Here is a 12,556-nt window from a genome sequence, read left to right as displayed (position 1 = left end):
GGCAGCCAATTCTTGCATCCAGTAGGAGAGAGGTGAAGGGCTAAGTAGGCTCTGGAGGCAGACCTGAGGTCTGTCACACACACATACCACCGTATCACCGGCAGCAAGTTACTTACCTTCCCTGAGCCTCAGTTTACCCAACTATAGCATCAAAATTGTATCTACCTCAGCAGACTGCGGCAAGGATTAAAAGAAGGAAGCCATAAAAGCACCTGGGGTGTTGCAAGAAATCAACACAAATGTATAAATTCAATTTTGGTTTTCAAAATATAGTCCCCTGACCAAGAGCATCAGCAACGTCTGGAAACATGTTAGACATGTAAATTCTTGAGTCCCAGTCCAGACCCGCTGAATCCAAAGCTCTGAGGCAGGGCCCTGCCATCTGTGTTTTACCAAGCCCTCCAGGAGATTCTGGTCACACTTAGGTTTGAACGTTCAGACCAATGTTCAGCTGTTTAGCGCAGAGGTGCCCTCACAATTTACTTCAATTTGTCGTGGGAAAGACCAAAGGCTCTTACTGGAACTGGGCCATGAGGACCAGAGACCCACCTTGTGTTAGATGGTGAGGTGCAGGGATTTATTTACCTGTGCGGAATGTGTAAGGTGATCCAGGTACTATTCTAGAAGCCTTATGGATGCTATGCCATTAGATTCTCAAAGTAACCCTGTGGGGGTCTATATCATCACCATGTCTTATGGATGAGAAACTTAAGGCTCCAAGAAGTTTAAGAACTCAGGGGAAGGTATAAGGTTGAAAGCTTCTTTGTAGAGTGCGGGGTCCCCACCCCTCCCAAGACTCGCCGCCTCCACACCTCCTCCAGGCCAGTTCTCACTCCAACACTGTCCCAGCCCGCTGTGTCCCATGCCCACCCGCAGGACCGGGCTCCCTTTCCTCCGCACACTTCTACCTCTCAAAACATCGCAACCCCTCTTCCCTTCCCCCTCCCGCAAACGTAGCCCAATAAGTCGCTTTTCCCAAGTCACATCCACTTAAAGAGAGAATCACTTCAGAGAGGAGGGGCCGGGAGAGACTACCTATCCCCTGGACACGTGATTCTCTCTATCCTGTCTTCTGGGCACTGGGGGGTTAAGGAAAAGGTGCCATTTTTCAGAGAAAAGAGGTTCGGCTCATTACAATGAATTGTGGAGCTGCAAGTCATTTTCTAGAAGAACTGGAAATGTTAATGCCGCCCTCTTGCGTGTGTGGATGGGAGGAGGCAGGGGCTCCGCCGAGACTGCCCGGGTACCCTGGTGAAGCGACAGGCCTGCGCGTTCAATCCTGATCGAATGGCCATTATCAGGAGAGAGGGTGGCTTGGGGAGGAGAGGGAAACGGGGACCTTCGTGCGCCTCCCTGTTCTGACAGTTCCATGGTGGCTGAGCATGAGCAGCTCCCCTCTGCGGGCCGGGGCAGGGGAACCTCTGGCAGCGCTGAGAGGGTCGGGGCCGTCGGGTGAACTTACCGCTTCCTCCTTAGGGGCTGCCCAGCCCACACCCCACTAGGGAAACTTTCAGGAAAGAGAAGCCTTCAGATTCGAATCCCTTCAGAAGCAGAACTGGAGACAAGGATTTGAGCGCAAGGACTTGATTTGGGAGGTGAACCCAGGAAACACCGGGAGAGAGGGAGGTGAGATGGAGAAAGGAAGGAATCCAATAAGGGCGCGTCGTCAAGCAAGTTACCGTGAAGACATCTGGGCTTAAGCCTTTCAGGGAGCTCTGGGAGATAGTGTAGGGTGGGCCTCCGGGTGTTCAGCCTCAGGGGAGAGGGAGCTGGGGTTCTTATACACCTGTCCCCGTCAGTCCTCGGCTGGGGCTGATCCTGGGACACTGAATGTCCTGGCAGTCCTGGCCGGCCCTGCAAGCAGGCAGAGCAAGTCCTCCGATAAACAAAGGCACTGGAGACGTCTGCACCAGGACCTGGAGGGCCCAGGCCAGGGCCACCCTCAGAGATTGCAGAAAACAAACAAAACAAAAACCAACCAACCAAACAAAAAATGGAGCACTGACCGAGGCCTCCGTTTTGTCAGCCCAGCTCGATTCCCCAGAAATCAGCAGAGAAGTCTACTGTGAGAAAAAGCCCCTGGATTTGTTTTGAACCCGAGTTCCTCCCCGGGAGTGAGAACAGCCTCTCTGAAGACCTCGGCCCTGCCTGCCACCTGTTCTGAGGTCGAGCCCTCAGCCTGTCCCTCTCACCCCAAGAGCACAGTGTGCCTTGATGCAGAGGGACCCTAGGTAGGCAGCATGTGGTGTCCAGGCAGCAGGAGCCCAAAGCTCTGGTCGGGGCTGTCCTACAGCCGCCCTGTGTGGCCTTGGGCAGGGGCCAGATCTCTGAACCATTGCTCCTCGCCTGTGGACTCAAAGAGCCTAGAATAAGTCTTGTCTAGGTTTAAAGTCTGTGCACCAGATTCAATATTCATTCATCTCCATTCGCCCTCTTTGCATTGAGCAATGAGACACTGAGGGTCGGAGAGGCGAAGCGACCTTGTTGAAGGTCATGATTGAGGTAAAGGGCAGAACTGGGACTAGCTTTGGATCTGCCTGACCCATGTCCAATTCTCCAGTACAGCTGAGCCCTGGGGCTTATCTTAGACTAGGAGGAAAGATGCCTCAGAGAACATACCGGCACCTGGTTCTCTAATCCAGGAGGCTGATCTCTGGACAAGATCGGAGGTTCTCAAACGTGAGAGTGCATCAGTGTCGCCCGGAGAGCGTTGAAAAACACAGATGGCTGGGCCTCACCCCCAGGATTTGATTTAGTAGGTTTGGGTGGGGCCCAAGAATGAGCATTTCCAACAAGTTCCCAGGTGATGGGAACCACACTTTGAGAACCACTGGACTAAGTCTACAGATTCCCTTGTCCCCTGGCTTCTGGTTGGGTTTAGCCAATGGAAGGCAGAGGCAGGAGACTGGATGAAGGGAAGAGCATGCCATCAAGGTACTTACTCCTGCTCCCGTGGTTGGGTCACATGGATACCATTTAGTAGTGTTTCTCTGGGTCCTGGTAACCTCTCCCTACTGAACCCTCTGTAGCCAGAGGGGTGGCATTTAGCCCCAGGGGACTGCACTATTCCTGTGGTCTTCCCACACTTAGCTCACACCTTTATAAAGACTCACTTCATCAAATTCTTCTCAAATCCCCTTATTTGAGGGTCCCATCTATTTCCTGCTGGGGCCCTCCCTGATCCCAAAGGGAAGCCTCATTTTGTAAAATTTGCAACCCCTGAGACCTGTTCCTCTCCTGGGTGTAATTTCCTCCGGCCGGCCCAGGAGGCCCCTCTAGAACCTCCACATGGGGAGTGCTTTGGTATTCTTGAAATTTCCTCCTGTTCACAGTCCCTGCCCAGAGCTACTTGAAAGCAAACAGCCCTTTGTTCTGCTTTCTCCATTCGTTTCCCTCCCTTTCATTTCCTCTCCAGCTCCAGTCCCTGGAAACCCCACCGTCTATTACTAAATCCTAAGTAGAATCATTCGGAAGAAAGGGCTTGGCCGAGGTTCCTCTTTCCTTGTCTGCTTTGCAGGCAGTGCCCTACCCCTCCTCTTCCCTGCTAATCTTTCTGTTTTCCCAGGCCTGGGCCTTGTCATCAACTCCAGCCTCTTCGGGTTCCTTAAGATGCCGATCACACCTGGTTTTCTTCTTGTGCCAAGAATGTTTCTATTTATCAAGCCAGGGCAGACTTCGCCTTTGGGAGAGACACCTACAAGGGCAGGAACACCTCCTGTTCCTCGGGGCTGTTTCTATTTCACGTTTCTCATTTCAATTCCAGGACCTCTCTTTTCTTTCTTGGTTCCCCCGTATGTCTTGAAAGGCATTAGGATCCACTGGTTACCTTGCCACTGTCTCAGGCCTGAGTACAGACCTGCTTCAGCCCTGATTGGTTGCAGAATTATTGACCCTTTCACTAGAAGGGAGATTCAGGTTTATTTAAGCCCATCCAGGTGGTGTCATTGGGTGTTTGAATCCCCTCTGCCTCTGTTTGGGTTTCTCTAGAAGTAGATGTAAGATGAGGATTCCAATGCGATCGCTCACATAAGAGGAGAGGGGTCACCAGGGGGAAAGGGGGCGAGGGAGAGAGCCAAGGGAAGGCAGCCCAGAAAAGGTGCGTTTTCAAGGCCATTACTACTGTGGGCAACCTCAGCCTACTCCCTGTGGGATTCAGGAAAAGGTGTGAAGTACACACCCTAGTAGGAGGGGGAGGAGCTGGGCTATTTCACGGTCCAGGGGGAGACTGCCTTGTGCATGGACAGAGCATCCTGCCCAACTTTGGAGAAAGTCCTCACGCAACGAGACACAGACAGGGCAGGATGAGGGGGAAACGAGGGAGGCGCCTTCGGCACTTTAGGGAGGTGCTTGCTAGATGCAGGGTCAAGGAACTTCCTTGAATGTTGCAGGCTGGGTGTCTCGCCTGCCCCACCCTGGTCCTGGCCCTGGATGCTGGTACTGCCAGCTGGTGTCACTGCACAGTGAGGTGGTGAGGCTGTGGGGTGTGGGTAGGGCACTGACAGTTTCCTCTGCACCCCCAGTGATGGAATTCTAGCCCCTTCACTGCTCTCCCTGCTGCCTGGGATCTAGTCTCTGTTCCCTTCATTTAGGTTCAGTACCTTCTTCCTCCCTGGAAGACATTACTTGGACATCGTTTCAAGTGTCATCTTGAGCCGGCCTTCCTCCATCCCTCCTTTTTGGGTGTTCTCTACTTTGTTGGAAAGCCAGAGGGAGAGACCCAAGGCTCAAGGCCTTTGGGGTCTTGCAGAGAATTGGTGTTTTCCCACATTCAATTCCAATTAACTGAGCACCAACCATATGGCAGGTTTGGGGACACAGAAGTACAAGACAGTCATGGTCCTGCTGTCACAGAGCATCTATTTTTATGAGGCAGTCCACAGATAGCCATCCAAATGCCTCTCAAATCACAAGGCTGACAGGGCTAAGGAGAAGACACATCCGTGCTCAAGAAGAGGATACAGGGCTATGTGCTAATTCTAAAGGTCAGAATCCCCTGAGGAAGTGGTGGCTGAGCAAGACCTAAAGACAACGTAGAATTAGTTGAACAAAGAGAGGAGGGAAGGACACTCTGATAGAACAGACTGTGCAAAGGCCCTGTGACATAGATGAGCATGGAAAGCTCTAAGGACTGAAGGACAGCCAGTGTGGCTTAACTGAGGAGACCAGTAGGAAGAGAACCCAGTGGGAAACGAGGCTGGAGAGGCAGCTAAGAGACTTTGGATAAGGCATGTTCATGAGCGAAGAGCAACCATTTGAAGGGTTTTCAGCAAGATGACATGATCTAATTCAGGTCTCTCTGGCTTCGGCCAGAGATCAGATAGGTACAGAGTTGGGGGCAAAGGTGGATGTGGAACATCCAGGAAGGAGGCCGGGCAGAGACCAGGTGAGAGCTGGTGACGGTGTGGGCAAAGGTACTGAGAGCAGAGGGTGAGCAGTGGGGTCTGGAGAGATACATAGCTTGGCTTGGCTCCCCATCCTTGGCTCCCACAGGCTTTGGCCCTGATACCTGACCCAGGCTGGGTATCCCTGTCTCTCAGGAAGGCAGGGTCTCTTCACTGTGCTCTAGTCATCTATTTTTTCTTATAGGCACAATACCTCTGGGAGGAAGACATCATTGTATCCATTTTATAGACAGAAGGCTAAGGCTTAGAATGATCACACAAGGTCTCACCACCTATAATTTAGTGACCCTATCTGGGCTCACAATCTAATAGGGGGGACAGACAAGTAAGCAGATACTTTAGGTCGCAGTCCTCAAGCAGAGGATAGTCAGAGTGATCAGCCACATGTTCCCCAAATGGGAACTTCCTGGGAGCAGAGACCAAGTGTCCCCATGCCCAGCACAGGGCCTGGCTCAGAGGACGCCCACACGTCATAGGTCTTGACACACATTTCCTGATTGTTTGAACATCTCTTTCCAATGCTTCACTTGCAAGAAATCTTGCTGTCTGCATTACTATCATCCAAGAGACAAATTATAAATGTTTCTGATTAGTCCTGCCATTCATAGCCCATTCCTAAATCAGCACAGGAAGCAGCTAAGCCGAAACTTCTGCCTCCTTCCTCTGCAAGCTGCATCTTACGCTCTCTCCCTCCAAGCTTTTTCTTAGGCAGTGTCTAGACAGTTCAGCAAAACAAAACACTAAGCTGTTCTAGAAATAATTTGTTATTCACGATCTTTTTTTCTTTTTCTTTTTGGATGAACTGGGTTACTCTGAGAGCTAAGACCAAGGAATGCTATGTACCCAGCTGAAGAGATGTCAGAAGGTCCGGGTTGGCCCAGGGTTATATGTACCTTCTTCAATGGCCCTATTTATTATTTTCGTCATTTTAAAGGTGAGAAAGTGAAGCTTAGAGAGGTCAGGAAACCTGCTCAGGGTCCCATGGCTGGGACAGAAGCCCAGGCAGTTTGACTGCAGAGGGCTCTAACCACTCTGTACACTGCCTTCACTAAATCATACATCAGGGCTGCCTAGAGCTCATTGTCAAGCAAAAGGCAGTGTCCTTCCACGCCTCCCCGAGCTCCACACAAAATATGCTTTCCTCCTGCAGGCTCAGGGCCACCAAAGGCCTGTGTCAATGCAGCCCTGAGCAGCAGGCACTCATCTTAGAGCCTCTGCCCCACTAGCAGTGGGGTCTGGCAGAAGTCATGATGCCCAAGCCCTACCTCTGGTATGACCAGAGTAGCCTTGGGCTCCTCTGAGCCCTCAGCTGGCTGCTCCGCAAAAGCTCAGAATTTCTGGCTCGTTCTGGGCAGCAATCCTTGCTTGGGACTCTATCTTCTCTGAGTAGCACTATTCTCTTGCCTAGGTGTTCTCGGCTCCGCCCACATGGCCTGGACCTTGCTTCCCACCCTGAGTAACTTCTATGGTGGTACTTTGCATTAGAGGAACTGCTGGGAACAAAAAGGATTCCTTTCGCTGGGCTTCCTTCCTAACCTGAGCAATTCTTGAGCAGCGGGCAATACCAGACCAGACCAAGCTTCCAGAGGCTTGGGTCTCCTCTGCTTGGACCCAGCTTCCCACCTGGCTGCTGTGGCTGAGGTCAGCCTTGCTCTGTCACCCAGGCTGAAGTACAGCTCCCAGCTTGGCATGCTGACCCCAAGTTGGAAACATCAAGGTTTACTTGATAACAAATTCTAGGTAAATAATAGTAACAGCTTTGCTTCCTCTGCATCCCCAAAGCCTGGGACCTCCCTGAAGGGCACTTACAAGATATGATGTTTCCATATCGATTCTTATTGCGGTTTTCATCTTCCTTGGCAGTGTCCCAAGATGCCGTCTGCCCCTCGGGTAAGGCCTGTAAAGGAAGGACAGAGGTTAAAGTGGCCTGAGATAGGAGCTCTGTCCAGGTGAAGACGAGTCAGTGGGGGAAATGACACCCGCTGTGATGGGTCACTCAGCACACAGGGCTGAGTGGTGGTGCAGGGGCCTGGGGAGAACAGGCTGGGCCCCTCCATGGCCTTATTTCCTCCTTCATTGGCTCAAGTGCTATTGATATCTTCTGTGTGCCATGAGCCCAAACCTGGCCCAGTAGGGGAGCCATTCATTCATTCATTCATTCACTCACTCATTCATTCATTCGACAGATGGTTATTGTGTCCCTAATATGTGATTGGCACTGTTCTATGTACTTGGGACACAGAGAAATAAACTAAGTGCCCCTTGAGCTTCCAGTCGACTGGGAGATGTAGCAAATGAACCAGAAAAACATATAATTTTAGAGAGTGGAAAATGCTATGAAGAAAATAAAGCTTGGGGAAGGGCTGGCGACGAAGGAGGGGATTATTTCAGATTACATTCTGGGAGGGCTTCTCTGAGAAGGTAACATTTAAGCTAATTCCTTAATGATGTAAAAAGGCCTCTCAAACCAAGAACTGTAGGAAGCACTTTCCAGGCAGAGGGAACAGTGATGCGAAGGTGGTAACCAATGACCACATTCACGGATGAGGCAGGGGTGAGCAGGGACAGAAGCATCCGAAGAGGCTGGGAGGGTTCAGGTTAGAGGGGACAGTGCGGCCACTGGTAACCAGTGGGTGCTGTTCTAAGTGCGATGGGAAACCATCGGAGGGCTTTGAGCAGGGGAGTTATCTGATCTTATTTGTTTTATAAAGTACATTCTGGCTCATGTATGAAATACAGGCTCAGGGAGATCAATTAGGAAGTTACAATAGTCCAGGTAAGAGACAACGGCACCTTGGACCCTTGTATGAGGGTGGTGGCATTAGATGTAGTGAGAACCAAATGTTTTCAGTTGAATAGTGTAGATTTTGGGCTCAGTAGCAGACTCACTGCTTTTGAAAGAATCAAGGATCTGAATATGAGACTCTATTTCTGAGGTAATCCTAAGGAGCACGGGTGTGAGAGTCGGGGAAGCGAGACCATCAAGGGAAGAAAGTCAACATAAGGTACATCAACCGTGTGTGCCTGGGGCGCAATCCCATGGGCCCATTTCTTTCTCCCACCAGAGGGAGAAGGGAGTTGGGGTGTTTATCCACTGATCTCCATCTATCAGTAGTCGAGGACGGCTCTTAGGAACTCCCTTAAAACCCTACCATGCTCCGTAGGCAAGGTGTGCATTGTTTTGTGTTGAGAAAGTCCTCAGGCAAAAAGTTATAGGTGCTTCCAGGAGGCAGGCACTGGGGACATGAGTGTAGAAGGGACATGGGCAGGCCACCAACTCATCTACAGTGGATGTGGACTGTGAAGGAAAGGGAGGGATGAAGGCTGGCGCCCAGGCTGTTGGCTTGAAGAATTTAGTGGGGAGTCATGACATTTACTGAGATGGAGAAGAAACAGGTGGGGAGAAACAGGATTGGGGAGGCAGGAATTAAGTGTCGTGTTTTGGGTACATAAAGGGCTTAGAACAGTGCCTGGCACTTGCTGAGTATTACGTGCTTCTTCACATGTTCAAAACCATAAGAACAGCAGGAGCAGCAGCAGCCACGTCTGAGATGACTATTAGACATCCAAGCTGAGATACAGAGCAGTGAGTTGGACAAAGAGGTTCAGAGTCAGAGTTTGGGGGAGGGAAGAGATGGGGGTCATCGGTTTAAGAGGAGACAGACAAGTAAGCGACTATATGGAATGACTTAACGCAGCTATGAGCCAAGTGCGGTGGAAACACAGGGGAGGGTATAGTCAGTTATCTGCAAGAGAAGGAAGCTGGGCATTTAAGGGAGCGGGAAGCTGAAGGTCAGGCCACATTTTGACTACTGTTCCCACCCTGCTTCTGGTAGGATGGGCTGAATGTCCTGCTAGTGGCCCTGGCATTGCCTCTGGGATGGAATTTCAACATCTTCAGTCTGCACAGGTCCCTGTCAGCAAGGCAGGGCAAAGCAGCATCCACTCATCTTAGTACACCAGCCTTGCCTTCACCCATCTATTCCTCGCTAGGTCCATCCTAATCAAGGAGGAATCTGTCACCTGACAGGTCAGAAATTCAGCCATTCAGTGGGCCATGTGTGACAGACAGATGGGACCACTGTCTAGTGAAAGCCTAGCTTGTGCATGATGTCCCCTTTTTTGGTTCCAGTCTCCCATATGTTAAGCCAACCTGGGTGGGGGGTGTTTTTCTAGAGCAGAAGTTGGCAAACTTTTTCTCTAATGGGCCAGACAAGTAGGCAGTTTGGGCTTTGTAGTCCATATAATCTCTGTTGTAACTACTCCTACTCAACTCCACTGTTGCAGAGTGAAAGCACTCGCAGACAAAATGCAAACAGATGGGCATGGCTGCGTTCCAATAAAACTATTTACAAAAACAGGTGTTGGATTGAGCCCGTGGCTATAGTTTGCTGACCTTTGCTCCAGAAGCATGACCAAGATCCTCAACTCTGCAGTGGGTGGGTAGGTAGAATTGGCGCCCACTCCAGATGGAACGGAGAAGGGGTGGGGGGTCCTCGCCTGGGCTTCCTGAGCTGAGCCACATTCTCCAACTTAGCTTCCCCAGGGTTTTAGGGTGAGGGAATAGAGGGCCTTCCCAGCTATCAAGGGATCACAGTTTTGTTGTATGTCTGAAACCCTTAGACAGGCATCCCGGAGGACAAGCGAAACAGTAGCTAGGCTCTGGGCACAATCTCTGCCTTAAATCCGAGTGCGAGAAAAGTGCTATGAAGATAGGAAAATGCTTATTTTACAAATGGAGGGCTCCTCACTATAAATGACCATCACTCTGCATCCCTCTTGCCACCAGCACAGGCCATCTCTAGACTGCAAATGGCTCTTGCTTTTGCCTGTAACTCTCAGGTGCCAGCCCCTGGTCTCACCCTCCCACCGCGGCCAGGTAGCAACAGCCGCTTCCCGCAACCAGCATTGTGCTCCGGGCTCTCTGCAGGGGAAGCACTGAACTTCTCAATGTTGAAGCTCACGTGCTGGGGGTGGGCTTCCTACCTGAAACCCTCTGTGATAAAAGCCAAATGTTCATCCAATTACGTCCACCAAAGTGGTGTGAAGACAAGAAGGGGACACTCCGAATGTTCTCATCCTAATTTTCTGGGGGGAAAATATCTGTTGAGTACCTACTATGTGCCAGGGTTTGGGTTACAGTTTGCTTAAGGTTTTGTTATGGCTGCACATTAGCATCATCGGGGGAAGCTTTACAACTCCCAAAGCCATGCCCTACCCCAGACAATTAAATCAGACTCTCTGGGGATGAGACACAGGTGTCGGTTGTGTTTAAAGCTCTCTGGGTGAGTCTAATGTGCAGCCATGATTGTTGCAAATAGTGAATTTACCTGGAGAAATACTTTCCCACGAGTCTCCTCACTGGTTTCTCTTGCTTTGGGTTTGTTCCCTCCAATCCATTCTCCACTGTAATCAGAGAGATCTTTCTAAAATGTGAACAGGACTCAGTTACTCCCCTTGCCATCGTCTCCAGGATAAATACCAAAGTCCTTAATATAAGGTCCTTAATGACTTCACCCCACATTGCCTCTGCAGCCTCATTTCTTACCCTTATATTAATATTCCAATGCTAAGGAACTAAATGCAATGCTATAGGCAATTTCAGGTGTTTCAAACTTTTGAGACTGACTTTATTCATGCTGCTCCCTCTGTGTGAAATTCTCTTCCACCTGAGTCTACCTGGTAAACTTCTACACATCCTTCAAAACCCAGTTCAAGAATTTTCTCCTTTGTGAAACCTTCCCCGTTCACCTTCCCCCCACCCCACAGCATTCCCAACTACTTAGCCACTTCTTCTATTATTAGATGGACTCTTCTCCATCTAATAATCGGAAAGTCTTGTCTCCCAACTTGGTGACAGATTACTCCAGGGAAAGATGAGCATCTGTAACTCCAGAACCCAATACTGGCTTTGTACTCCATCCATGCTTGAGTCACCCCTTTTGAATAAGTTAATGGATTGGTAGATGGATGGAAAAATTAGTGGGTGAGATGGCTCCTGTGCATGCAGGAGGCAGAGGTCCTGGAGTCTCAGAGGTGCAAGTGACTGAAAATCGTCTCGTGTTCTTAACAGTTGCCTTCTAGGCAGCTGATAAGCTGATCTATAGCATCTGCTACTTGGATACCCTTAGGAACAGAGAGCTCACTGCCCCATAAAGCTTCCTGTCTTGCTTTTGGACAGACCCACTGGACAGTGTTTTGTTTACTCTGCCTCCATGTACTTGACCTTTGCCCGGCTCCATGGGGCCCCATAGAAGAAGTGTGCACCCTCTGTTTAGTGACACTGCAGGGATTTGATGAAGGTCTCCGTTCCACTCCTGGAGCCCTTGAACGACACACAGCTGGGAGCCCTCTCAGCATCCAGGCCATGCTTTTTAGGTTGCACCAAGCATGCAGACTGATATCTTTTGAAAAATCTCAAACAAAACAAAACACCTGTGATAAATGGCACTTCTCCATGGGAAACCATGCAGGACCCTGCCACAGCCCTGGGGACTGAAGAACAATCTGGAGCCTGGGGGCTGTGATGATGGTGACAAAGGCAGAAGAGGCAAGGCCTAGCAGAGCTGTCCACCCAGGAGTGAGTGGTAATGACCCCCTAATTGGCAGACTTTGATCACACACCCATTTCCCTTTTGAGGGAGCTGCAATCTAATAGGGGATGATCTCTCGGAAGGAAAAAATATGAGGGGGTAAAAGTATGAAAGAGAGACTCAGCTCTGTCTTCAAAGTGAGCCAGCAGAGGGGCATTATTTTTGCATTAGTGGGTAGTTACAGTAGATTGACCAGGGAATTGTGACAGTCATTAGGAGCTAATCACATTCTTTTGAAACCAAAATTGCCATCTCATTACATCCATCCATTATCAGTCTTGCTCTCCTTTTCTCACTCTCTCCTTGAGTGTTGAGCTCTATTTTCACACCTCAGAGTGAAAGAGTGGGGAAATGGTTCCTGCCTTTCAACAGTGCTGCTTTCTAAGGTGATCATTTTTGTGTGTGTGTCCTAAAGGATACATGTAGGGGTGTCCTAATCCCTGGAGGTCTGAGTTGAGAAATTCACAGAATCCTCGAAAGTCAGATCTGGAAGGACCTGTAGGAAAAATTCTTGCCTCATTTTACACATCAGTAAAGTGAGGTCCAGAAACAGGAAATGAC

At 50.0% G+C, this 12,556-nt stretch overlaps 1 protein-coding gene across 7 annotated transcripts in view; it reads right to left on the bottom strand.

Annotated features, from left to right (window-relative positions):
• PTPRT (protein tyrosine phosphatase receptor type T) overlaps nt 1-12,556 on the bottom strand; it is a gene marked incomplete at its 5' end in the record, with an annotated part of 804,541 nt that overhangs the window by 45,695 nt on the left and 746,290 nt on the right. For 6 of the 7 annotated variants that reach the window (XM_081150335.1, XM_081150338.1, XM_081150336.1 and 3 more), the window contains one exon: nt 7,212-7,299. In XM_081150335.1, the coding sequence (XP_081006461.1) occupies nt 7,212-7,299 (88 nt within the window). Of the gene's footprint in view, nt 1-7,211; nt 7,300-10,732; nt 10,829-12,556 lie in introns of all 7 variants that reach the window. The other variant, XM_081150334.1, reaches the window with a different exon arrangement.

Source organism: Miniopterus schreibersii (genome assembly GCF_964146895.1).
Source record: "Miniopterus schreibersii genome assembly, chromosome: 10".
Taxonomy (NCBI): Eukaryota; Metazoa; Chordata; class Mammalia; order Chiroptera; family Miniopteridae; genus Miniopterus; species Miniopterus schreibersii.
Note: the sequence above shows the minus strand (reverse complement) of the source record. Positions and strands in the feature narration are given on the sequence as shown.